General features: G+C 37.2%; 2 protein-coding genes across 17 annotated transcripts in view; one reads left to right on the top strand and one right to left on the bottom strand.

Annotated features, from left to right (window-relative positions):
* The window catches only part of GIGYF2 (GRB10 interacting GYF protein 2), a 150,688-nt gene that overhangs the window by 55,874 nt on the left and 67,881 nt on the right, over positions 1-26,933 (top strand). For 8 of the 16 annotated variants that reach the window (XM_082690620.1, XM_082690618.1, XM_082690616.1 and 5 more), the window contains 2 exons: positions 3,887-3,998; positions 4,851-4,891. The exons of the other annotated variants lie outside the window; for them this stretch is intronic. In XM_082690620.1, the coding sequence (XP_082546746.1) occupies positions 3,887-3,998; positions 4,851-4,891 (153 nt within the window). The remainder of the gene's footprint in view (positions 1-3,886; positions 3,999-4,850; positions 4,892-26,933) is intronic. 16 annotated transcript variants of the gene reach the window in all.
* KCNJ13 (potassium inwardly rectifying channel subfamily J member 13) lies at positions 11,253-20,679 on the bottom strand. The gene is made up of 3 exons (XM_082690663.1): positions 20,513-20,679; positions 13,879-14,354; positions 11,253-12,074 (listed from the first exon to the last, which is right to left on the bottom strand). The coding sequence occupies exons 2-3, from the start codon at positions 14,336-14,338 to the stop codon at positions 11,452-11,454; spliced, it is 1,083 nt and encodes a 360-aa protein (XP_082546789.1). The 5' UTR covers positions 14,339-14,354; positions 20,513-20,679; the 3' UTR covers positions 11,253-11,451.

The following is a 26,933-nucleotide window of genomic DNA, read 5'->3' as shown; positions in this document are numbered from 1 at the left end:
CAGAAAGAGAGTTCACACTTAAGCAGTTTTGCCTCTTAAGGTCTTTAGGGCCATGAGTCCTACTGAGATGATAACTCAAGAAGTGTGCCCCACAAACCTGCTGTTTTTTGTTTTTGTTTTTGGTCCTGTATATTTAAAAAAAAATTTTTTTTAAAGATTTTATTTATTTGAGAGAGAGCATGAGAGGGGAGAAGGTCAGAGAGAGAAGCAGACTCCAATGTGGAGCAGGCTCCCGGGACTCCGGGATCATGACCTGATTCGAAGGCAGTTACTTACTTAACAAACTGGGCTACAGGCACCCAAGCCAGCTGTTCTATGTACTTCAAGGCATCACCAACTTTGTGTGCTGCAAATACTAACCACTCTATCCAAACAGTCTTTAAAAAGTTCTGTGTTGAGAAACAAAGATTGATAAATTTCCTCCTGTTTTATGATTTCTTTGATGTAGGGGGCTATCATATATTATCCTGCAATCAGAATTTAAACAGGGCATGTGCAAGATAGATACTGTGACAAAAGTAGTGACTTAATTGACATTGATGTGAACACATGGCATGAAACTAGCTGAATGAATGAACTGACTTTGGGAAAAACAGTTTTTTAAAAAAAGATTTTATTTATTTATTTGACAAAGAGATCACAAGTAGGCAGAGGCAGGCACAGAGAGAAGGGGGAAGCAGGGTGAGTAGAGAGCCGGATGTGGGGCTTCATCCCAGGACCCTGAGATCATGACCTGAGCCGAAGGCAGAGGCTTAACCCACTGAGCCACCCAGGCGCCCCCAGGGAAAAACAGTTCTATACTATTGTCCGAACTGTGATTTCTTTTTCTAATGATTGCATAAGACCATTATCTGGTTTTGTTTTTTTTCACTTAGTACTTTATTTTAATTTGTTGGCTAAGTAATGATTATTATGGCTTTGTTTAGAATGGGCAGAGCTAAAATTAGATGATTATTTTGGCTCTTTTTAACTTGAGGAACTTTGATGTGAAAATTCAGACTTCTAGACTTCTAAATACCACGAACTACTAAAATTTAAACAAACAAATGAGCGAGGAAACAAAGTTGTCATCTTTGTATTTTATCTGGTTAAGATGTTTAATAATACAGCAAATCTACATAGTTGTCAGCCACTTGTTTTCATCAGCATTAAAATGAAGTGGGGTGTGTGTGTGTGTGTGTGTGTGTGTATTTTTAGAGGAAGTATATTTTATTCTCCCAAAGTAATCTGATGAAATCTTAGACAATAGGGCAGTTCTTTAAATACTTAGCTGTGTGAAAGATTCATCGTGTTATGCATACTTGCTTTTTCTTTATAAGAACTTTATTTATAGATGATTTTGGTCCTTGTACTTTGGAGATTGTTCTTTATGTTGTACAAACTGGAGAGCTCTAGAATCTGATTATTTTTGTGTGCCCACTCATAAAACTTTAGTCTGATACCTTGAGGACCAGTACCGATGCTAGTTAAAACTGGCAGAAAATATTTTGTCTGTGGTTTGCTTGCTTTTCTGGCAACCTGAAGGCTGTTTTTTCTATTCAAATTTCCAAAATAAAACTTGTTTTCAGGATGTCATGTACTTAATCGTTGTTCTCTTTAGAAGAGGGGACTTTCACCCTTAAAAAATCATCATTGTGGGAATTCACCACAGTGTTATGTTTGTGTTGTACTGTTTCAGGATTTTATTTTTATTTATTATTTTTTTAAGATTTTATTTATTTATTTGACAAACAGAGATCACAAGTAGGCAGAGAGGCAGGCAGAGAGAGAGGGGGAGGCAGGCTCCCTGCTGAGCAGAGAGCCCTATACAGGGCTCGATCCCAGGACCCTGGGATCATGACCTGAGCTGAAGGCAGATGCTTAACCCACTGAGCCATCCAGGCGCCCCTGTTTCAGGATTTTAGATAAAATGTATACATATCCTAAGGAGAGAGGTATTGGAACTGGGAGTCAACCTTAAGTTGATGTATATTTAGATTGACAAAACTGGAAGATAACTTTAAGATTAGGTCAAGCCTAGCCCTCACTTCAATTTTATAGATGACGAATTGGATTATCTGGATTAGTTAAAAGGGTGCCCATTGTTCCTAAGATTACCCAGATACAATTGTGTGTGTTTCATAATAAGGTTGTATAAGGTACAACTATATTCTGAGGTTTTGATAAACTTTAAGGAAGAAATAGAAATCCTGCTGGATATTTGCAATAATTATTTAACTCAGTTGTTTTTAGCTTTGGAATGCATTCATGCTTTTGTTCAAGATTTGTCCTCATTTTTCTTCTTTTTTTAAAAGATTTTATTTACTTGTTTGATAGAGAGAGACACAGCGAGAGGGGGAACCACAAGCAGGAGGAGTGGGAGAGGGAGAAGAAGGCTTCCCACTAAGTAGGAAGCCCAATGCGGGGCTCGATCCCAGGACTCTGGGATCGTGACCTGAGCTGAAGGCAGACGATTAAAGACTGAGCCACCCAGGTGCCCCCATCATCATTTTTCTTTGGGTGGGTTTATACTGTTAAAGAAGTCACGCTATGGATGATGGCTAAGATTTCATCTAAGTACAGCCCTGGACTCCCCACCCTTTCCCAGTTTTCTGACCTGTGTGTTGAATATAGATGTGCGTGTTAGCTGAGAAAACCTCACATTGCACAGAAAGTATAAAGCTAAAAGTTCATATTTGCTTTCTGCCCCCAGATCAGCAATTGAATGTACATTCTTCCAGACTCTAACTGCAGCTCTATCATTTGTATAAGTGGAGTTATTTATTTTTAAAGATTTTATTTTATTTATTTGATAGAGATTACAAGTAGTCAGAGAAGCAGGCAGAGAGAGAGGAGGAAGCAGGTTCCCCGCTGAGCAGAGAGCCCAATGCGGGGCTCGATCCCAGGACCTTGAGACCATGTGACCTGTGCCGAAGGCAGAGACTTCAACCCACTGAGCCAACCAGGCGCCCTAAGTGGAGTTATTTATTTAAGTATTGGTCTTTGGCATGCTTTTGTCATTCAACAGGACCGTTGTAGATTTCTTTCAATGTCAGCATTTTATCCTCTGTGGCTTCATAGTGTTCTCCCAAATTATTTTATCAGAATTAATTTATTGATTAGGGTCGTTTCTGGTGTTTTACATTGCAACAAACTCCTTAATATATATTTATTTGCATATTTGTGTATTTCTGTTAGGATAAGTTGTAGTTAGAATTGTTGAGTCAATTTTTGATAGATCTAACCACATTGCCTTCAGTAAAAGCCAGTTTATCCTTGAACACCTAGAGCCTCTCAGTACCTCCCTGCATTTGGCACATTCTCACCAGCCCTCTGGTTCATATTTGATCCTGATAACTTTTCCTATTTGAAGATTTGAGCAGAGGGGAAAAGAGTGCCTTTGTTGCTGTGGAATATCCTTTATGGATTAGTTCACAAAGTAACAAACCCTATGAAATTAGCTTTTCTGTGGAGTTAGATAAATTATTTTAACATTTATGCTTGGCTTTTATACTTTATCTGCTGTCTTTACAAGCTCTCTAAATCTTTCAGTTTTGTTGAAAACAATCCAATAAATATCCAATTTGTAGTAATAGTTTATTGATCTTTTTAGAATTTTACTGTTGAACTTTTATGTCAAAGAACTGAACGTTGATACTGTTTCTTGTTCAGGCCTGGGACTGGGACTCTTATATCCCTTTCTAACTTGTTTCTCTAAACCTCCTGTGGTGTAGCCTCTTCGGTGCCATTATTGGTTTCTCAGGTAAAGATCCATCAGGCCTTGCTAAATGTTTAAATATAGATCTTCTCTTTGTGTAGCGACAGAACTTCAGAGATTAATCTTTGGTGTTGAATATGTTCCAAAGTTGACATCTGAGTATCATTTTTTCTGTTTTCTTATTTTCAGGCAGAGGCAGAGGTGAATGTGGTTTCTACCAAAGAAGCTTTGATGAAGTAGAGGGTGTGTTTGGTCGAGGAGGTGGCAGGGAAATGCATAGGTCACAGAGCTGGGAGGAAAGGTAACTAAAAGATCCAGATCTTGGTATAAAGGTTTCTTTGGTGTAAAAAAACATGTTTTTCTGCTTTCTACAGAGGAGGTACTTCTGTGTATAGTTACACAGTTTCATTTAAAAAATGCTGTTAATTGAGTATCAAGCTATATAAATGATCCTTATTTAAAGGAAGAAACATTCTAGATAAATAGGTTCATGTGTTAGTGCCAGCATGGATATTTCATAGCTAATCAGATTTGCTGTTTGCTTAGCATTCAGTTGGAGGCATTGAAAATTGACATTTTATTGTTTGTTGCTGTTAGTCAAAGCATCGTCTCTGTTCTTTATGATTTTATGTGATGTCTGTTGGATGAGAGAGGGCAGTTGCACAAAGTTATGTGTACAAAGATGTCTACTGTGATGATGTTTATAATGTAGTTCTAAACAAGCCAGACAGCTTAATATCAGTGTGGTTTCTTAAATGATGGTACATCCACACAGTGGAATACTTATGTAATCATTAAAGTTAGGATGATTTTGAAAATATTTAATGATGTAGGGAAATATATTTTTAAAGCAGTATATGAAACTATGTATAGCGTGTATCTAAAATAAATCATGTATCTAAAAAAATCTCTATAAAAAGAACAATTCTGGGTCAATAGAATCTAGCTTTTGGTAAGTGAGATAGTGATATTTCTGTTTTCATCTTTGTGCTCTTCTGTATTTTCCAAATGTTAGGCAGTAACCATGCATTTGTTCTATAATTTGGAAAAGAAAGCAATGCTATTGGACCAAGATAGGGCAGTGGGTGTCATAGATGGGAAATCTATATATTACTCTCAAGTCTTGTTTGAAAACTTATTTTATCTTTTCTAGAGGTGACAGACGTTTTGAAAAACCAGGACGAAAAGATGTAGGTAAGGCTTGCTTACTGTTTTGAAGTATTTTTATCTGGATTTCATTGATAATAGTTGGTAACAAGGCTCAAAGATAAATTTATTGAAAATTGACTCCATTACCTGCACCTCTCCAGTAGATGGGGTTGTAGCATCACTTGCATTTGTACTTCCATGGTTATTTAAGGGCTCTTCTGTATGAAACCAGGGGTAATGAACATAACCATTAGGATTTACATGGTTTAACTTTTTAAGTTTGTGTGTTCTTTGTGAGGCATATATTCTCTATTAAGACTGTCTGGTGAACTGAAATTCAGTCTCTTAACTCCTTTTTTCCAATGTAGATACATCTCATGGAGTGAGAAGAAAGAAGGAAAATGCTAGAAGGCTTGTTTTTGTATCAGGGAGCATGAATAATTCTTACTCTAGTGTTTTTTTGTTTTTGTTTTTGTTTTTTTTTAAGATTATACTTATTTGTCAGAGATAGAGAGAGAGAACACAAGTAGGGGGAACAGTAAGCAAAGGGAGAACCAGGCTCCCTCCTGAGCAAGGAGTCCAATGTGGGATGTGATCCCAACACCCTGGGATCATGACCTGAGCTGAAGGCAGAGGCTCAACCAACTGAGCCACCTAGGCATCCCAGTTACTTTCGTTTTTTATTCATCTGATTTTTTTTTTTTTTTTTTGATGTATAATCTTTTTGTCTTTTTTTCTTGTTTTGAGATGAGAGCAGTCAAAATAAATTATAGTTAAGGTAGCCACTGACTTAAAAGATGCATAGTAAGAGAACATGATTTCAGTGATTGTGGTTTATGTTAAAGAATCTGGGGCGCCTGGGTGGCTCAGTGGGTTAAGCCTCTGCCTTCGGCTCAGGTCATGGTCCCAGGGTCCTGGGATCGAGCCCTACATCGGGCTCTCGGCTGAGTGGGGAGCCTGCTTCCCCCTCTCTCTCTGCCTGTCTCTCCGCCTACTTGTGGTCTCCATCTGTTAAAAAAAAAAAAAAAAAAAAAAGAATTAAAGAATCTAAAGGTTAAGATGGGCTTTCTGACTGATTAAACGTACTACCTTCCAAACTGCCAGTAGGTGTTAATGTCTGAGAGGAAAAAAATGCTGATTCACAGTAATGTTGGAGTTATAAAAACAACATGCAAGTTCCAAATTCCCAGAAGTACCAGAAAAGTTCTCCACAGCATGATTATATCTGACAAGAATAAACATTTCTCAAAAATGTGTTAAGTATGTAAATATCACAGGGTGATTTGTGAATTTTTTTAACACTAGTAATTAAAACAGTCAAATTTGCATCACTACTTTCATATCAAATTCATTTTAGCAGATCAGTAGTTTAAATTTCTCATTAACCTGACATCAGGAATGGTCAGTTGTATTTATATTGAGCATAGCACGAAATTTAGAAGTCTGGGTAGATAACTTACTATTAGTTGAATGGCTTTACTTGTATTGTAGACTATTGGATAAATATTATTTTGGGACAGGTTTTAGGACTTCTGCTCCCATCCATGTCTGATACAGTACTTTTGCCAGTGAATAGGAGAGATAATGAGGGGTAATTTAAAGAATATAGGGTTTCAGGTCAGAAGATCACCAGTACTCTAAGTTCTCAGATATTTAGTAGTCTCATAATGAATGGAGGTAGAATGCCTTACAGAATTTTTAGGATTAAGTAAGAGTGTATGGACTCCTCTTTATTTGTTCAACAGTTACTGAATTCCTATTCCTGTGATAGGCCTTGTGCTAGGTGTTATATAAATATTCCTTTTCTTTAGATGACAGTGTTGGTGTGTGATCTGATTTTCAAATCATTCGGTATTTAGAGGGTTAGCTGTAGAGTGGCACAAGTAGCACTTGAGATCAGAATTAAGATGGAACAAGAGATCAGGTCTAATCAAATGGAAGTTTAGGGGTGCCTGGGTGGCTCAGTGGGTTAAAGCCTTTGCCTTCGGCTCGGGTCATGGTCCCAGGGTCCTGAGATCGAGCATCGCATCAGGCTCTCTGCTCAGCACGGAGCCTGCTTTCTTTCCTCTCTCTCTCTGCCTGCCTCTCTGTGTACTTGTGATCTCCGTCTGTCAAATAAATAAATAAAATCTTTAAAAAAAACAAAAACAAAAACAAATGGAAGTTCAACAGCAGAAAATGGCAAGCAGTTCTAGCATAAACTCTAGAAATGAAGATATGGAGTAATGGTGTCATAGCATTCTGCTGGCGAAAGGCACAGCCTTCTCAGCTGACTATGGGCTCAGTGTTAAACCAGCAGCAGGATGGTGCCGAGCGCAGCATTTACTAGGACTAAAGTGTCCTCATGAGGCAGGCGCTAGGGATGCCCGCTGTCTTTTATGTTGACACAGGACAGCTTAAGTATTGTGTGCAGTACTGGGGCCACACCTGGAAGGGATCCATATGTTGGAGTAGGATGTTTGGCACATTTGACCTTCTGTGATGGGGGATGCATGAAGGAAAGGGGAGCTGTTTACATAGCAGACAAGAATATGGGCAGGACGGTTTGGGGAGGAGGGTTTTTAGGGTTACTCTCTGCAAATATTTACTTAACAGTCATAAAAGAGGAATCGAACTTGATCTGTATGAATATAAAGGGCAGGTTTAAGGAGGCAGAAACTTGACACAATCTTAAGGTCTGATAGAGTTGTCTGAAAATGACTTGGGTTGCCTGGGAAAGCAGTGTTTTCCCTGTTAAGACAATAGCTTGATTTTAACTGTTTGACACATTGTCATACTTTGGTGGTTTGGATAGAGTGTAAAGTTCCTTTTTCATCGTTATTTTAACTATATTCAGTTTGGGTTATTTCCTCAACCACTCTTAAAAATACAGGTTTTTTTTTCCTTTGCCTCTGTAGGTATATCTTTTAAAAGATGAGTTCCATAAAGCCAAGTTGATGTGAAGTGGTTAAGAATATAAGGAAAGTTTTTCTTACTAAAATATCAGGGCAAGTTTCACATACATATATTCAAATAAATCATAGTGGATTTTATTGAATGTTTCTTGACAAGATGCTCACTTCAAGTTGTATTAACTATGCTGATAATTCTGAGGCTTTCTTTTTACAAGTAATCCTCTTTTGTTGAAAATATTTGTAGATTAAAGAAATCTCATAATTTTATTGTGCACTCTTCAAGAACGGCAGTACTAAAGTAATTTGGTTGGGACAGGGTGATATATTTGGTCAGTTGTGAGATGTGCTATGACATCAAATTAAGATAATTTAAGTATTAAATGTTCCAGAATACCAAAGTTTCCAGAATGACTTTGTTGATTTTAAAATTAGAGATGGTTCATATCATATATTTACTTTTTATTTGGAGAGAAATGGGTGTGTTTACAGACATCTGGGCAAGAATCCTGAATATTTTCTGTGAACACAGTAAGGGAGAAATGTGGAGGTGGAGAAGGCCTCTAACTTTGAATTATAATTGCTATTCAGTAGGAATTGATGGCTGGGGAGGGAGAGATCAGTTCTGGTAATAATCTTGTAGTATGATTTTGTGAGGGTGAAATTGGAAGATCATTAAGAAATAAAAATTGATCTAGTTGATACCATTAGGTTCAGCCCAATGTGATACCAATTAGTGCATTTTGGTGTGAAATTCTTTATTTTTTATTTTTTATTTTTTTAAAGATTTTATTTTTTTATTTATTTGACAGAGAGAGATCACAAGTAGGCAGAGAGGCAGGCAGAGAGAGAGAGGAGGAAGCAGGCTCCTTGCTGAGCAGAGAGCCCAATGCGGGGCTCGATCCCAGGACCCTGAGATCATGACCTGAGCCGAAGGCAGCGGCCTAACCCACTGAGCCACCCAGGTGCCCCATGTGTGTGAAATTCTTTAAAGTAGACATAGCAGCTTTTGGTTATAAGACTGCTGTTAGCAGTAGGTATTATAGGCTTATACGTGCATAGATCTAGGCCTTATGATTTTTAGTAATTACTTGTCTAGTTTGTTGGGATTGTCATGCTATCTGTATTGGTTTCCTGAGCATCTTTTCTTTTCTTTTTTTTAAGATTTTATTTATTTATCTGACAGAGAGATCGAGAGAGAGAGAGAGATCCCATGTAGGTAGAGAGGCAGGCAGAGAGAGGGAGAAGGAAGCCGACTCCCTGCTGAGCAGAGAGCCTGATGCGGGACTCAATCCCAGGACCCTGAGATCATGACCTGAGATGAAGTTAGAGGCTTAACCCACTGAGCCACTCAGGCGCCCTCCTAAAGCACTTGTAAAGTTAATTCCAACGTGGTCTTCCTAGTCATGTGTCCAAGATAGCGTCACTGGGCTCCAAGGTTAGTGAGCCAGAGAACCAGGAGTTAGAGCTGCTGTTCCCACCTCCCAGTACTTACCCCTCTTTGCGTTTGCACTCCCTTCTCCTGAAAGGATACTGATACCTTAGCAGAAAACTTAATCCTTAATGTAGAAACTGTGATTCTCTGAAGTAAGTGAAAGAATCATGAACAGTGCTTTCAGAAGCTTTCAACTACCTAGACAGAAGTTTTTGATTGCATTTCTTAGTTGTCTACTTGTGAAAAACATTTATTAAGTAGCATTAATATATCAACACAGTTGTTTTGGGTGTGTGTAGAGAAGTCACATCTAATTTTCAGATTCAGAGCTTATATATACATAGTGTACTTTGGGAGTTCTGTGACTTGGATGGGGAACATGCTGGGTCTGTGGAGAGACTTTTCCTGGATCTGCTCACTTCCTTCTGTTACTTTGAGCAGCTTCACTTAAGTAGTGGAGTTGTGATCTGCGTAAGTGATGTACAGCTCTTAGGAAAAAACATACCATGTAAATCTTTGATACTACTTTATTTTTACAGGTTAGATGAATCTGGTTCCTTTATTATAGAAATAAGAATTCCTGCTGTCTGTATGTGTTAACGACAGTTCTGGGTTGGAAAAAAATTCTATTGGTCTGACTAGTGTTTAAGAATGCCTAAAGTTTTTAAACAGCAAAAGTTTACAATTACTAAGTTTCTGTGTCCTTGATATTTTTTTTGTTGTTATTGCTCTTAGAGCACTCCAGAGTACTTTATTTTCTTTTCCTTTTCATCAAAGAGTAGAAAAATGTGACTTGCTGCTCTGTCCTACTCTTCACAACTGATTGCCTTTACTAGGCTCGTGTTTATTTCATGGGATGATTCCTGGCTGGATCGTTATTAATGGGGAGAGTTAAGTCTTTCATTTTTCCTACTAAACCTGAATAAGGGGAATTCAGAAAAGAAGAGCAGCCATGAATCTACTTGAATTCTGATAGGGTAAGCTTTTTTGGTTTTTGTTTACTTTAAGGACAGTTTTTTTTTTTTTTTAAAATCAAAATTAAAAGTATGCAGAGAATGGTTATAAATTAAACTGGAGGTAAGGGGAAGAGTTCATCTAACTATATGTAAAATAAAAATTGAAACAGAGAGAGCATAATTTTCATGGAGTATTAGACTTGGTAAGAAATAATAGAGTTTATCTATTCCAACCTCCTACTGGTGAATAAACACTCATTTTGTGTTTGTAGAAAAAACTATTTGAAGTTGGAAACAGGAATTTGGGTTTGAAAATACTTTGTTGCCCAATTTTTTGATTTATCTATTGGAGATGTTTTTCCTATTTGATATGTAACTAAACCTTTATAACTATAGAAACTTAAATATATTTGCATTTATGAGTTACTTAGGGTGTCATTTTTTTTATACCATTGTATAGATCATAGGTAAGAAGGGAATGTTTTTACTTAGGTCAGAAGCCATTCAAATGAATCATTGATTATAATTTTTAAATCACTATTTGATTTTTATGCAAGGTGGCTTTACAGTAGATAGAATTTTGCATCTCCTTACAAAAATACCACCTTATTGGTTTCATTCAGGCTGGATCTGTTACTTGATCTGATCAGTTTCTACCACAAATACATGAACATGTGCATGTGTTTGAGTATCATGCTGAAATGCTTTTAGAGCTATGTATAAATCTATACTTTGCTGGTTTTTTTGTGTGTAAATTTTTGTTCTTAGATGTCAAAAAATTAAGGGGGTAATACTTACTCCAGTTTTGTAGTATGAAGAACCAGAGGAGTGATCTTGTTGTCTTGAAAAAAATGACAGTTTTAGAAGGATGTTCATTAAATATTGTGAAATCATCATTCTACCCAGGGAGCTAGGTTTAAGACTAGACTGCTGCTTCAACTTGCAGATGAAAATGAGAGATTTGTGGTTGATTTTAGAGTTTGGCTGTGTTAAACTTAATTGTCCTGTTTTACCTTCATTAGTGGTATCATACCACTTTATTATAAATCCACCAATATTTCTGTATAAATATCTGTCATGTTGAGATGCATTGATTTCAGCAGATAACCACAGATACAAACTTGTAAGGTAGAATGTTATATTTCCAGAATGTGTATTGTTAGCTCAGCCATTTTTATGGACACAGGCTTGATTACCATGATGTAATCGGAGAGATGTAATCAGCATTGAAAAAAGAGAAAACATGAGATATGAAGAAAAAGTAGCTGCATAACTGGCTGCGTATATTTAATACATTAAAAAATAGGGTGTAATGAAGACATCTTATTCAGTCAGTCCTGTTTCCGAGATCTGAAAATTGTCCATGCTTTGTCCGTTGATACGGATGTCCAGGTCAGTCCTGTTTGGGCTCTTGGAGACTAGAGGAGTTGGAAGTTCAGGAACAGTCTTGTCAAAATTCTCCATCTTGATTTGATATTCACCTTTGGAACCCCGGGTCAACAGAGAGGCAAAACAGTGATGTAACATGATCTCGGAGGGTAGGTAGGACGTCCTCCTTTGGCATATTTCTCCAGTGCCTTCCTGCATTGCTGAGAGGAACACAACTAATTCGAAGTGGGGAGGACTTTCATGCTGGAGCAGAGTAGCCAGAGGACTTGATGGTATAATGGAGTGATAGTAGGTTAGTGGAAAGATAAAGAATGGACATTCCTCAGAACTGATGCCATCAAGATGGAAGTCCACACTGGTCTGGTTGAGTTCACCGTTTTCTCTTTCCTGATAGAGTACAGCTGAGACCCGGACACTGGTCAGAGGGCTAGGTCGAGTGTTGGCCACTTGGAAAATTAGATTAGGTTTGCCATCTATGTGAGCTACTACTGCTAAGTCTGTAAAGCGAATTGAGAAAGCTCGATTTTTTGGCCGGGCAATCTTCGCCACAAAGGCACCTAAATTAGAAATCATTGAATTTTTTTAGAACGAACACTTAAAATATGAATACCTTTTCTGAATGAGAATGATGTATCAAATAGTTATACATTTTTTGATGCCATGCCTTCCAAGTGAGTCAAGAATTGATGAACACATTGATTTGGGTAGTCTCATTTGCCTGAAGAATTTTTCACAATGTACATAAATCCTTATTTAAAAGTTGTGATTTCAGAAGGGTTAAGCAGAATTCATTTTGTTACATAGAAGTGTAACTTCGTCTTCTCATTTCTTATAAAGTGTAAGAATGGTCATTTATTACATTTCTGCCCCCACTTAAAAAAAGTAACAGAAAATAAATGAATTTCATTTGTAATGATATTGTTTCAAATTGAAGTAAAAATTAGATTGAGAATAGGATGATTTTGGCGTAGGGAGGGGACAGTAGAATGCGTGACACATTTTGAGCAGTTTTTTATCTTTGAAACTTATATAACCTTCCCTCCTCTTTTTATTTTAGAAGGCTCTGGCTCTGTGGTGATTTCAGTGTACTTTTCCAAAGTGCATCTTCTGTGTGCCCCCAAGCTGTGGGTCAGGATTTCTTAACTACTTCAGTGCCTCAGATCTTATTGGCAGGCTGGAAAGATCTGTGGACCTCTTCTCAGAGTTATGCTTTAAGTGCATAAACATAAAATACATATGAAGGTAGCAAAATACACTGAAATTGAGTTGAACATTTAAAAAATTATAGTACTATATGTGCTTTTTTAATGCACTAAACAATAAAATATAGTGGCGGGTTTAATAGTATACTTTTGAAGTACTGTAGTGGGATATGAAAATATCTGTGATTTCTATTTGTATCAGAGTTACCAGTATTGCTGATACTATTTTTTTTGTTGTTGTTGTCTGTTTGTGGTAGAAGGACATGACGATTTTCAGTTAGGGGCTAGTGAAAAAAGATTCAAGTTTTTCCTAATTTCATGGATCCCCTAACTTTTATCTAATGATTGACCTAGTTTAAGAATTCCTGTAGGGAAGTTAAGTGATTTGTTACAAATTATAGAGCCAATTGGCAGCACACTGGACTTCATTCCAGATTGTTCTTCATTTGGCCCGTCACTTAACTTTTTCAGAATATTATTGTGTAATGTGTTAAAGTCAGGTCTTATTTTTTACTTGTTTTTAGATTTTTAAACTATATATATATCACTTATAAAAGTGACACTAGTCCTACTTTAATTAGAGGAAAGTCTAATGTGTTATCAGGGTTTATAAATAAAATTTCATAATCTTTGTAACCATATTTCCAGTAAGGATGTGTGTACTTACTTGATCTCTAAATATAATGCTGACTATTGTGCTCTGGGATCACTGATGAAGAATAAATGTTGAACAGATAAACTCAGAGGAGGATATTCTAACCCAGTAAAGGGGAAAAAAAATCAACATTTCTCTGTTAGGTAAAATGATTGTCAAAATATGCATTTAACATATTTATCCACTTATTTGACGAAGTATTTAGCTTATCTGAAAAATGCCTTTTAGACCTCTTGTTAATATTTTTTGGTGTAAGATGTTGCTGCAAGTTAGTGTCATAATGGTCCTTTTTTTCTTTAGGAGTTCCAACAGGTAAAATTTAAGTGTAGAGTCAGGTTTCTTATAATGTCACCTCTCATTTGGCCCTAGACTTTTCTTTTTCAATCTTCGACATTACCTGCTAATAATGCAAATTAAATTATTCTACAGCACGGTTGCTTATAACTGAATCCCCTTCCCAAACCACTTGTAATTTTTTTTTTTAAAAAGAACAAAAATAATTACCTGTGATAAAAGCCTCTAGCATGAGGCCTAGGAGCATTTGTATGGCAAGTAAGGCGATTGCACTTGGACAGTCACCACTGGGGAACATGGTACCATAACCAATTGTGAGTTGTGTCTCCAGGGAGAAGGAGAATGCAGCTGTGAAACTGGTGATGTACTTCACACAGATAGTGTGGTTTTCAGGTGGGGCATCATGATCTAGTTCCAGATCACCATTCATCTCAGCTAGAACATACCAGAGCACTGCAAAGACAAGCCAGTGAACAACAAAAGAAGCAGAAAAGACCAACATCATCCAGCGCCAGCGCATGTCCATTAGGATTCCCCAAGCATCTCGCAGATATGCAAGACCTCTTTGAGCACCATCCATTTGAAGTGTGCTATGGCCGTCCTTGGTGACCATCCTCCGGTAGCTCTGAGTTAGAAGAGGAGCAATAACTTTGCAGTTACTGCCATCCATTTCAGACTGTAATTATCTGAAACCAAGAATAAATTAGTAAGCTCTTAACTGTTTTACAGTTAATACTAATAAATTCTGAGACCTCATTCACTTGCTGCTCTCTTTGGAATGCTTCCCTGGCTACTGGGCAGACTTTCTTAGTCTGACAGCTCTCTCTCTTTTCTCTTCACAGAAGGGGGCATTTATTGACTAAGCCATTCAGTTGCTACCTTATCATGGCTTGCCTTAGGCTGTCTGTTATTGTTTCCTTGAATGACTGTTAAAATATTGTTTGGCATTTTAATATTTCCAAGTATATTTCAAAATCACTGAAGGTTGGTGTTATGGTTTGTGTCTCTTTGACATCCTTGTCTCTTTCTTGCTCAATTCCAGACATAAAGTATTTATTGGTTTGACTAAACATATTTGTGTAAATAACAATTTTTTATAATTAATAATTATGGATAATTCATGACTAAAAGAAATAAGTTAAATGTATGTACTCCTCTGTGTAAATAACTAGAAATCATTTGAAAATGTAGTGTTAAACTGCCTGCAGATGTTTTGAAGCTGAACTCTGCCCTATGACAGGACTAAACTTTTAGAGATCCATAGTTCTAATGTATGCTTTTTAATTAGCCTCTTCAAAGTTTTCTGAATAGGCTTTGTTTTTGTCACTTTGCAGCCATTTTCATGGATTCTTTCTATGTCTAATGGATTGCCATCCTCTGAATATTCTAGATTCTTTTTTTTTTTTTAAAGATTTTATTTATTTATTTGACAGACAGAGATCACAAGTAGGCAGAGAGGCAGGCAGAGAGAGAGGAGGAAGCAGGCTCCCTGCTGAGCAGAGAGCCCGATGTGGGACTCGATCCCAGCACCCTGAGATCATGACCTGAGCCGAAGGCAGCGGCTTAACCCACTGAGCCACCCAGGCGCCCCTGAATATTCTAGATTCTGATTAGATTGTGGGGTGAGGAGAAAATTATTTTCTTGGAAAAATACGAGATTCTAGGTGGAGATTCCTAGGTAATACGAGTTTTTTGTTTTTGTTTTGTTTTTAAGATTTTATTTGTTTATTTGAAAGAGAGCACAAGCTGGGACAGATTGGGGAGAAAGCAAGCACTGAGCAGGGAGTCTGATGTGGGGCTTGATCCCAGGAGCCTTGGATCCTGACTTAATTGGAAGGCAGATGCTTCACCGATTGAGCCACCCAGGTGTCCCAATAACACTAATTTTGAGAGTAAGTAAGCCAGAAAAAAAAGCTTCAAGTTTAATGAACTAAAATAACCATTAAGGCACCAAATGGCAATTTTAAAACATTTTTAAAAATTTTATTTATTCATTGGAGAGAGCGAGAGAGAGAGCACATGTGTGCGTGTGCACACAAGAAGGGGGGAGGGGCAGAGGGAGAAACAAGCTCCCTGAGTCTGATCTGTGGCTTGATTCCAGGACTCTGGGATCATGACTTGAGCCACCCAGGCATCCCCCAGATGGCAAGTTTGTTTGTTTGTTTAAGATTTTATTTATTTGAGAAAGAAAGAGAGGGAGAGTGAGAAGAGAGCGTGAGAGGGAAGAAGGTCAGAGGGAGAAGCAGACTCCCCGTGGAGCTGGGAGCTCCATACGGGACTTGATCCCCAGGACTCCAGGATCAAGACCCTGAGCTGAAGGCAGTCGCTTAACCAGCTGAGCCAACCAGGTGTCCCCAAATGGCAATTTTTTTTTTTTTTAAAGATTTAGTTTATTTGACAGAGAGATCACAAATAGGCAGAGAGGCAGGCAGAGAGAGAGGGAGAAGCAGGCTCCCTGCTGAGCAGAGAGCCTGATGCGGGGCTCAATCCCAGGACCCTGAGATCATGACCTGAGCCAAAGGCAGAGGCTTAACCCACTGAGCCACCCAGGTACCGCCCCATGGCAATTTTTAAAAGATAATTAATGTAATTAGTTTTTAGCTGTAAACAGTTGAACTATAAAACAGTAGGTATGTTTTTCTCTGTGTGTTGAGAAGTCGTCTGAGGTATGCTTTCTGTGTGTTGATTCTTGCTTATATCAAAGGTGTCTTAAGACTTTTATGTGGAGCCTCACAGGAACAGAATGGAAGATGCAGCTATGCTTTCCCTTTCTTTTTGCCAGAGGACATTGCTAGGAATTTACATTTGACTCTGCCTAGCTGCTTTCCCTCAGAAATAGATGCTCTGGAGAGTATTGTGTATTCCCTTCCTTACTTTTTGCATGACAATGGCACCTAAAGACTAGAGGCTTTTGGAGGAGCTTGTTGCTTGGGCTTGCTGAGTCCTTCCCATTCTAGAGAGAGACTTTGGGGCTGTGGGCCTTCTTGTGATACTGGTATTGGACATTGGCCAGCTGGGTATATACTTTCCCTCCTCCCCTGAGGCTAATTTAACACGTATTGTGATATTAGAGACATTCTCTTGTATTTTCTTCAGATTGTATTACTCATGGAACACTGGGATAATGGTTAAAGTGTATTTAGAGTAGCCATAGAGATAACCATTTTATTTTCATATTATAAAGTTAAAGTCATTAATGCTTTATAATTCATTATTCTAACGAGTGGTCATTATCTTTTGTGTATTTTTTTTTCTCAGCACAGCTATTTAATGACTCATTTTGTTAGATTTTTAAGTGTTTTAGGAGACCTTATCTGTTGTTTTGAAAGTAAACAACAGCAATAGTAAAATTTTTTTTTTTTTTTTTTTTTTTTTATTTGTCAGAGAGAGAGAGAGAGCGAGAGCGAGCACAGGCAGACAGTGGAAGGCAGAGTCAGGGAGAAGCAGGCTCCCTGCGGAGCAAGGAGCCCGATGTGGGACTCGATCCCAGAACGCTGGGATCATGACCTGAGCCGAAGGCAGCTAGCTAACCAACTGAGCCACCCAGGCGTCCCAGCAATAGTAAAATTTTCATAGGCACTCTGCTAGGTACCTTCTATATTGCATTGTCTCTAATTCTTTGGTATCTCAGCAAGATAGTTTTTTTTTTTTTTTTTAATATTTATTGAGAGAGGAGAAGAGTGGGGGGAGGGATAAAGGGAGATGGAGAGAGAATCCTCAAGCAGACCCTACCCTCTCCCCTGCCATGGTTGCAGAGCCCCACACCAGAGGTGAGTCTCAATAGAGAGATCTCATCCTAAGATCATGACCTGAGCCAAAATCAAGATTCAGAAATCTAACTGACTGAGCCACCCACGTGCCCCAGCAAGATAGACATTATTGTCCCGTTTTCTAGATGATGTCACCAAGGATTAGAAACATACACTAGGTAGATGGGGGCCTTAGATTATTTGTATTATTATCCACATCTGGCTAACTTTACAGGTTAATTTTCTTACTACAAGAAGCTATTTAGAAAGTTTGGTGAAAAAATCTTTCCCAAGATGACTGACCTTGTATTCATAAGATAGTCTTTGACAGCCATGTTTTTAGCATTGCCAGTAGATGTTCTTCTGGTCCCCATAACTATCTCAGGTATCTGTCTTAAATCATTGTTAACCCCATACATGATTCTTATGACAGTAATGATTAAAAATATTAGCCAGTATGTATTACTTATTATGTGGCAGGAATTATACCAGTTACTTCTTGTGTTAACTTATGTGAAGCCCATAGGCAATGCCTGGTGCAAAGTAACCTTTCAGTCTTGGCTGCTTTATTATTATTAATGTTCCTTATCTTTTGAAATAGTAAGTACCATTTTAATTCCCATTTTACAGATAAACTGAAGCATAGTGAGTTTCCTAGGATCCCAAAGGTAGTAAGTGTTAATGAATTCCACACCAAGTCCAGAGTTCAGAGTCAGTAATGTTTTGCTTCAAAAATAGACATTTTGATCCTGGTTAGCCTTTGTGAATAATACTACATTCCATTTGACTAATTGTTTAAGAGTCATTACAGAATATTTGGTCTTTAGGAGTGTTTAGGTTTAGACCTGAGATTTGTAGATAAGAAATGTATTTTCAGTTAAAGAAGACATAAAATTTGAAGATCGGCACAACTACAATTACTACATAGTCTAATCTTTTGGATATTATAAACCAGTACAAATTAAAGCAAAATGTGGAGAGGAGACTTCTTACATAGCATTTCCAAATTTGTATTTTGCCAGGTGAGAAAGTAATTTTTAGAACATATCATACTAATTTTATAAAAGAAAATGCATTTTGACACTTGAAGAAGATATAATAAGGAATGATAATAGTCTGCCTTCAAAAGATTGTAAACCACTGCACTGTCCTTTACGGTTTTTTTTTTTTTTTCTTCTTTTGAGGTGAAATTGGTATGTAATATTATATTAGTTTCACCTTTGTTGTTTGTTGCTTCCTGCCTATGTGAAAATGCCCATCATTTACCTTGTACCCTTGCGCTTACTGCAATTAAGGAACCACTGTCCTGGTGAATGCTACTAATTGCTGATTGTTTCACGGTAGTTTTTTTGAGGAGGGAAAGTTCCTTGACTCTTGATTTTCAACCTACTTTATTAAGTTCTAAAACTCATTACTCAGGGAGATAGCCTTTCTGTATATATTATAGCTAACAAAAGTATTATCATTTGGGCTTTTTGAGGGTTATTACTTGTTACCTACAGCTTTGTAACAGTCACTATAGGCTTCAACAATTTCTTTTTTTCTCTTGCAGCTAACTAAATACATGGAAAAGCCTGTGAACAGGAATGTCAAGGCTAATATCTAAACAGTGAAGCATTCTCCTTTTTATGTACATGCCAATCTTGTTTAGGTTGTGTGGTGGGGTGGAGTAGTTGAGAGAATAAGATTTTGATCTCCATTTAATGGATTACCCTGAATAAGTCCATTTTTGCATTCATGTAAGCATTATGGGTTAGTAAATGAACATCAGGTGGGAAATCTAGCGGACCCTGCTCTGGCTCTGTTGGTTCCACAGCCGTGTCAGCTGGGCAAGCCACCCAATCTCCTTGGCCAGCCTTCTTATATTAAAAAAAGAGAGAGATGAAAGGGAATTAAGTAACATGCTCTCTTAAAACTTTGTAAGTTTAAAAATTTCATTTCCCTCAACTGACAGAGGTTTTCTAGGTGATATTTTTTCTTTTTTCTCCTATGTCGTTTTACATCTGCTTGTATGGTATTTAAAAATTACATTATTGTTGCCTGATACATGTAGATTTTCTCTCCAAGTAATTTCATATCTTTATAGGTGTACAAATACCCGTTGAATGTGTTTTTGTTTTGGTTTGTATTTATATGGTTCTCACAAACTGAGCCCAGTAGAAAATAAAATTGAAGCTTAGGAAGGTTTGTTTGTATCTCTGTGTGTGGGCTGTAAAGTATTTGCTCATTTACAGACTTTGGTGGAAAAAAATAATACTTTATAAAAATGATAGTTTGGCTGCTTCTTTGGCTGTGAAAATTAGGATTCATTTTTCTCATTTGGTTTGTAGCACTTAAAATTGCATATTTTCTATTGCCATGTTGTAAGGTAGTATTGTAGTTCATATTAAACAGTTAAGATAATAGGCTATAAATACAAATGTTAAATGATCACAGTATTACTATGTATTTGCTTATAACTGGTGTAAAAACTGTTTAGAGTCTTAGAATCATCTCTCTTACCCTCTATAATTGGGGCAAACAGTGTGAGTTCTAACTCTTATATAAGCTCAGAGATTCTTTTCTATTTTAATTTCTTATTTGTAGAAGCATCTACTAATTTCGGTAGTAGTTCTGGCTTTAAAAAGACATTTAAAATTAAGTATTCATCACTTTTCATGGCTTAAAAATATTTTTGGGGGGGCTCATTTGTTCTTGTACACTCATGTTGGTTTTTTTAATCCCTTCCAAAAGAAAGATATCTATATGTATATATATATATATTTAAAAGCCAAGGAAGGGGGATAAAAACAAAAAAGCCACTGTATTTTTTCTAGGGCCTTTCCTTTCTACTGATTTCCATATTATAATGCGGAATTAGTATTCATTTAATAAATTTCTAGTAATTTCTAGTAATGCTCTCAGATGGGCTATTAATTCCATTTTCAAAATTTAAGGAAAAAGCATAAAGAATCTTAATGTATGACTCTAGAGGTAGTATCTTTGTTTTAAAAATCTATTGGTGATGTCTGGCTCTGTCCCTATTTGCCACTCAATTTCTTTCTCTGTTCCCCTTAAGGAAAGAAATAAGAATGAATATTATTTTATGTACTCACCAGTTCTTTTGCTGGGTCAGCTTGTGTTTGCACAGGTAGGTCTTGAGGAAACTTGCGGAGTCTGTTTTTTGATAAGGTAACTTTAATCTACAAGTCTAGCTTGTAAGTTCTCTTCTTGGACTGGGTTTACAGTTCACATTCCTCTGTTTATAATGTTGTGGGGGCTAGTTTCAACTGAAGCTGATGTGATTGGTCACTTAGTCTGCAGGGGGGCCAATTAGCTCTGATCATGTGGAAAAGAATGCTGGTTTGTTAGGAAGTCTTTCTTTACCCAACACAAACCTTAACAATTCTGGAGAAAGCCTCCAGAACTGACTTGGAGAAGGGGTGCATTTTTTCCCTCTAATCAGGACCGGTCTTTAGTAAGTTTGCATAATCTTACTTAAGAGTTTATTTGAAAGTTCAAAGGGATAAAATTCCCTGCAAGATTTCCTTTCAGCCGTCTTTCCTTATATAGCATGTTGAAGTGTGAGATACTGCCTTTACTATTCTTTTTAAAATTTTTTCTCCATTTCTTTGGGGAAGATTTTCCTTGGGTGAGGACTTCTAGGCATGAATTAATTAATTGATCTTATTAGTTTTCTTTTCATATTCCACCTCACTAGAATGCCACTAATTCTAGAACTGGTAATGTATGTAATTTAGTTACCTGAATTTTGGGGAGGAGGGGCAAGGACGCAGGCTTTTTTTTTTTTTTTTTTTAAAGGCTATGTGGAGAGATCTCAAGTAAGAATAAAAATTGTTTGGTACCTTGCACTTGTCTTTGAAAAACACACATATGTGAAGGAGCTGAAGAATTTTCTTAAGGCATGCTTTAGTAACGTTTAGGGGATGATTTTCTGAGAAGCATATGGTTATGTGCAGTAAGATGAAGTGTTCAGGGTACAGAAAATTTAACTTAACATCTAAATAGTGTTCAGCTAGAAAACTTCTGTGATCCAGCTTGTAGCAACCTTGAAATGAGCTATGGGATGGCTTTGTGTAATGCCTTTACTGAGCAGTACTTTTCTCCACCTCCATTAGTTGCTGATTTTAAAACTTTGATCAAATGTCACATGTAAGAGGATCTGAGAAACAAAGGCTGTGATTGTTCAAAGTAAAATCACGGAAGAAGGCCTGCTGGGAAAATTATTAATGTAGACCAATATAATGCTACTTAGAAGGTAAAATCCGCCTTTGTAGATTCCTTCCCCTCCCCCACAATTAAGAAAAATATTAATTCCTTCTTTGTTTTATGAATGCCAAACATCTTAGTACAAGTTCAGACATAACATAGGAAACTTTGACCTTCAGAACTAGAGAAGGTAAAAGCATAAAATAGGGACTTGTGATGTGATGCTTATTGCCTACGCACACTGGTAGGGAATTATACTTTATATCAATTGACAGTTGATGGATTGAGGGGGTAAAAAAGCCAGAGGAAATACAGTGTGACACTGCCTTTAAGAAAGCATGGGAGTGTATTTGCCATGTGTCCTGCATCACCATTATAATTAGCCAAGATGGTGAAGGATTTTACCAAACTTAGAAACCTCTTTCCATAGTATACTCTGTTTCAGAATATGTTAAGGCAAGAATGATTTGGCAAAATGATTGTCAAGAAAGAAATGTCTTAAGGGAAGAAGGGTTCTGGTTTCTTGATTTCTACAATTTGAAAGTCTTGCTATGGTCTGTAGACTCGTTCCTAGTTGCTAATTATATGGATATTGTAGACTGGTTTTGGAGTGTCCACTGAGGAGCATAGTACTCCCATTTTAATAGCCTGAGCAGTTCAGTTTCTTTCTGGTTGAAACCTCAACCAGGTTAGTTGAGATGTAACTGATACTGGCATAGATGGTATGTGAACTTCACCTTAAAACACATGGTCTCTTCTATCTAAACAGAGTTACTGATTAGAGTTGGAGATGGCTCTAAAACATTTCTTCTGTGAATGAACATAAATGCTAGGTATCTGTTCTCTGATTTATTTTTTATTAAAAAATTTGATTAAGCAAGGTGCCAAGACTAAATACATTATTCTTCATTAAATTCAAATCTCTGTCCCTGAAGGTGTTTGATTTTCTCTCTGGCTAAAGTAATCTAGTATATAGTCTGTAACTATACCAACTTGTACTTGAGAATAACAAATGCTGTAGCTGGAGTGTAGTGTCCTGCTGTGTGCATGAATAATCTCTCAACTTTGCAACTTTAGCCCTGTCTCCTCTGTTCTTTCTTACATGGTGTACTTCGCTTTCTTTAGAAAGTGCCTAGTCCCTTTCCGGTTCTGCATCAAGTCCATCTATTAATCATCTTCTTCCCCAGAGATCTGAGGCAGTGCCTGGGTATATACCATCAGATGACTGTACATGAGGCCTGTAGGGTATGGGGTATATTCAAAGCACAAGAGTTATTTTTTCAAGGAGATTTTGATATGCTGCAGCCCCTCCAGTGTGTCTCCCAGCCAGGAACTGTTGTGTTTTTGGGAACAATGTTAATGAGTGGAGCAGTTTCTAACCTCTTAGGAATTAGGATGGGAAAAAAGTTACAAATCTCTGGATATAAGATTTAAACTTCTCCTTCCTAGCCATGGTGAGTTTTGTTTACAAATGATTATAGGGAAAGAAAGTAAATAACAACTGGATGGGATTTCCTTTCACTACTTTCTCTGGTGTTAGAAAATATTTTTAGTGTTGATCAAAGACTATATATCTGAATAGAGGAATACAAAGTTTCTTCCTAGAAAAATTTGCACATAAACAAGCTTCAAAGTCTGTCCCATAATTCCACTTTTGCTTTTGGAGTTTGGGCACTTGTAAGTTCCAAGTCTCACAGCTGTAGATTTTATTGGCCGAGTGCCTCTTTGCTCCATCTGAAGTTTTCCATAAACACCGTTTTTGGCTATGAGTCAAACATGCACACAGGTGCCCTTTTACTGCTCTTTCTCCTTAGGAAGTCTACTCAATTAGACCAGACTAAAACCAATATTACATTTTAATTTTATTTTATTTTTAGAAGAACCCTATTCATACTTAATACATTAAGTCAGAAACAACCAAGTATTTACTGCCATTGGGAAAATGTTTATGTATGTTGTACATTTACATTTTAGCACCTTTTATACATTTTCAGTTACTGTTGATATAAGAACATAACATGTATTATATAGATATAGTTTGATTATAAAACGGTCATGTTTGCTACATTGAAAAGAAGAAAATACATTTTAAATTTGTGTTTATCTTTTGTTGAAGGTCATAGATACCTTTAGGACTCTACAAAAACCTTAGACCCTTTTCCCTGATAAAAGAAAACATGCCAGCGTAATATGTGCTTCTAGTTCAAAGAAGTTCAAAGTTACTCTCTAGTTCAAAGTTACTTTCAGTCTTGTTTACAAGTTATTCTGTTAAGAATTTAAGAAGTAAACTAAAATACTTGGTTATTCAACTTGATTATTGTGCTGGTATTATGGTAGGAGGAGGACTTTGGTTTGAAATACTGAGAATGGCCTTTTGGATGTTCCTCATGGGCCACTGTGGAATTCTGGAATTTGTAGACATGAAGGTATCCTCTAAGTAGCCTGGGAATGACTTCCGATATTTAGCTTTTATTTTAAATTATATTGGTAATACACAAATGTATATATATATTTTAAAACAAATCATATAGATCTAATTATCTCTGACATTTTCACTCCCCACTCAGATCTACACAAATACAAATATACTGTAATCGTTTACGTAGTAAAAGATGTACTTTGATGTTTTAGAGCAGTTCTTGCATGCAGTATAAGTTTAGTAGTAGTTGGAAATGTTTATTTTATTAGATGGTGCTTGAAGTTATTTTTTTCCCCTCAAAATAATTCTAGAATAAAATTTTTATAGTGAAGTAAAATTTTTTCAGAGGTATATATTTTGACATAATTTTATTTATTTGGGAGAGAACACACAAGCAGGGGGAAAGGGCAGAGGTAGAGGGAGACTCAGACTCTCCACTGAGGAGGGAGCCTTGATTTCGGGTCTCAATCCCATGACCCTGAGATCATGACCTGAACTGAAAATAAACTCTTAACTGACTGAGTCACCCAAGCGCCCCTTGACATGATTTCTGTTGGGATATTAATACCTTTAGTCCCATCTTCCCCTTATAGAGATGTTGGTAGTCTTTATCTGTAAGCTGTGCCATGTGTAGTATGTCTGTTGCCATTTTAGAGTTTGTTAGACTTTGATCTCAGAGCTGCTTCTTTCTCCATTAGTTTTTCTGGAATTTTTGCTTCTTCAGTGGGTTAAATTTGTGAGTAAACCCAGGATTAGGAGTTTAATTTTTTTTTTTTTTTTGGTAAAGATTTTATTTATTTATTTGACAGACACAGCGAGAGAGGGAATACAAGCAGGGGCTGTGGGAGAGGGAGAAACAGTCCCCACTGAGCAGGGAGCCCCATGTGGGGCTCGATCCTAGGACCCTGGGGTCATAACCCAAAATGAAGGCAGATGCCTAATGACTGAGCCACCCAGGTGCTCTGAACACCCATGTTCTATTTCTGATTTGGTCACTACTCAACTGTGTGATCTTGGGTAATTCCCTCTACAGGTATCCCTTTCCTTACAGGAATAATAGAGATGATAATGTTTAACTTAATTTTTGTGGTTAAAATGATGATTAGATGAGATAAATGGATGCATTTGTTTACATGTTTGTCTCTGAGCTATGGACCTGGAGGGTAGATGCTGTTTCAAGGTCTCCTTTATTTTTAATCCTTCATCTTTAATTGTGTTTGTCTATAGAGGAAGCACTCATGTTAATGTATCCTAGAGGTCTGAGTAAAACAGGTAAAAATGGTAAAGTTAGTACTGTTTTTATGGGAAAATATTTGGTAGTGCTTACTGAAGTTGAAAATACCTTATTTTACTCCTGGCAATTTCACTTCTAGGCATAGACCAACAGAAATACAACCTTTTACTAAATTTCATATCCAGGAACGCTCATAGCAGCGCAATTGATACAGCAGAGAACTAGAAACAGCCTAAATCAGCAACAGAATAATATATTGTGGTCTGTCCATACAGTGAGATTCCGTTAGCAGTGTAAAAGAACAAACTGTGGTTCTCTGTAGCATTGTGGATGAGTCTCCCATAATGTTTAGTGAAAGAAGCCAGACATAAAGGAATATTCATTTGCATAAAATGTTAAAAAAGTAGACAGAACTAATCTTTGGAGATGAAAGTCAGAAATAGTGCTTACTTTGGGAAGGGTTGACTGGAAGGACATCAAGAATTTTGAGTGTTCTTGATGTATTTTTTAAATTTTTATTTCTGTTAATTTTTTAATTTTTAAGTAGGCTCCATGCCGAGTGTGAAGCCCAGTGCAGGGTTTGAACCCACAGCCCTGAGATTAAGACCTGAGCTGAAATCAAGAGTTGGAAGTTTAATTAGCTGAGCCACCCAGGCACCCCAGATATTTTCTTTTTTTAAAATATTGGTTATGTGAATATATTTGCTTTATTGAAACTTTTGGAATTGTACATTTGTGATTTATGTACTTTTTGGCAAGAATGTTATACTGCAGGAAAAAGTTTTCATAAAGGGAATGGGGAGAGGAGTTGAGTGAAGTCCACTTAAAGGTGCTTGAATTAGTTTCATCTTTCTCTTGTGAAAATGAGTGAGAGGAACCTAGGTGGCTCAGTCAGGTGGGCATCTGCCTACACCTCCGGTCGTGGTCTCAGGGGCCTGGGATCGAACCCCACATTGGGCTCTCTGCTCAGCTGGGAGTCTGCTTCTCCCTTTCCCTCTGTGCTCTCTCTCAAATAAACAAATAAAATCTTAAAAAAAAAGAGTGAAAAAGAAAATGACACTGACCCCCTGAGGTGGAACTCCATATACCTTGCACTTAATATGGGATGTTTGGCGCATTAGAATTACGTTATTCTGGCTTTTTTTGGTTTACTGGAGAAGTTTTCATTTCAATCTTCTTTTTTTTTTTTTTTTTTTTTAAGATTTTTATTTGAGAGAGACACAGAGAGAGAGAACACAAGCAGGGGGAGTAGGAGAGGGAGAAGCAGGCTTCCTGCTGAACCTCTGAGCAGGGAGCCTGATGCCTGATGTGTGGCCCAAAGCAGGGGTGGATCCCAGGGCACTGGGATCATGACCTGAGCCAAAGGCAGATGCTTAACGCCTGAGGAGCCCTGTTACCTTAATATTTCTATTATAGTTATTAATTATGTAATATGTGACATATCAAAAACTATATTGCAGTTGAGGAAATAAGCACTCAGTAACAAAATTTGAACTACTTTGTTACAGGATTTTTGAGCTAGAATGGGAAATTCAGGCAGCCTTACCTCCACACACACACACACACACGCGCACACACACTTTTAAATTGGGAATTGGGCCTTTTTTTTTTCCCCCTAAGATTTTTATTTATTTATTCGACAGACAGATCACAA

This window comes from Mustela nivalis (genome assembly GCF_964662115.1).
Source record: "Mustela nivalis genome assembly, chromosome: 11".
In the NCBI taxonomy this organism is placed as follows: Eukaryota; Metazoa; Chordata; class Mammalia; order Carnivora; family Mustelidae; genus Mustela; species Mustela nivalis.
The sequence above is the reverse complement of the archived record's forward strand: the minus strand, read 5'-3'. Positions and strand labels throughout refer to the sequence as shown.

Excerpts from the sequence above, each read along its gene's own strand:
- KCNJ13 (XM_082690663.1), bottom strand. The coding sequence starts at position 14,338 with ATGGATGGCAGTAACTGCAAAGTTATTGCTCCTCTTCTAACTCAGAGC. Across the intron at positions 12,075-13,878 it reads GCTAGAGGCTTTTATCACAG|GTGCCTTTGTGGCGAAGATT; the intron begins GTAATTATTTTT and ends TTTCTAATTTAG.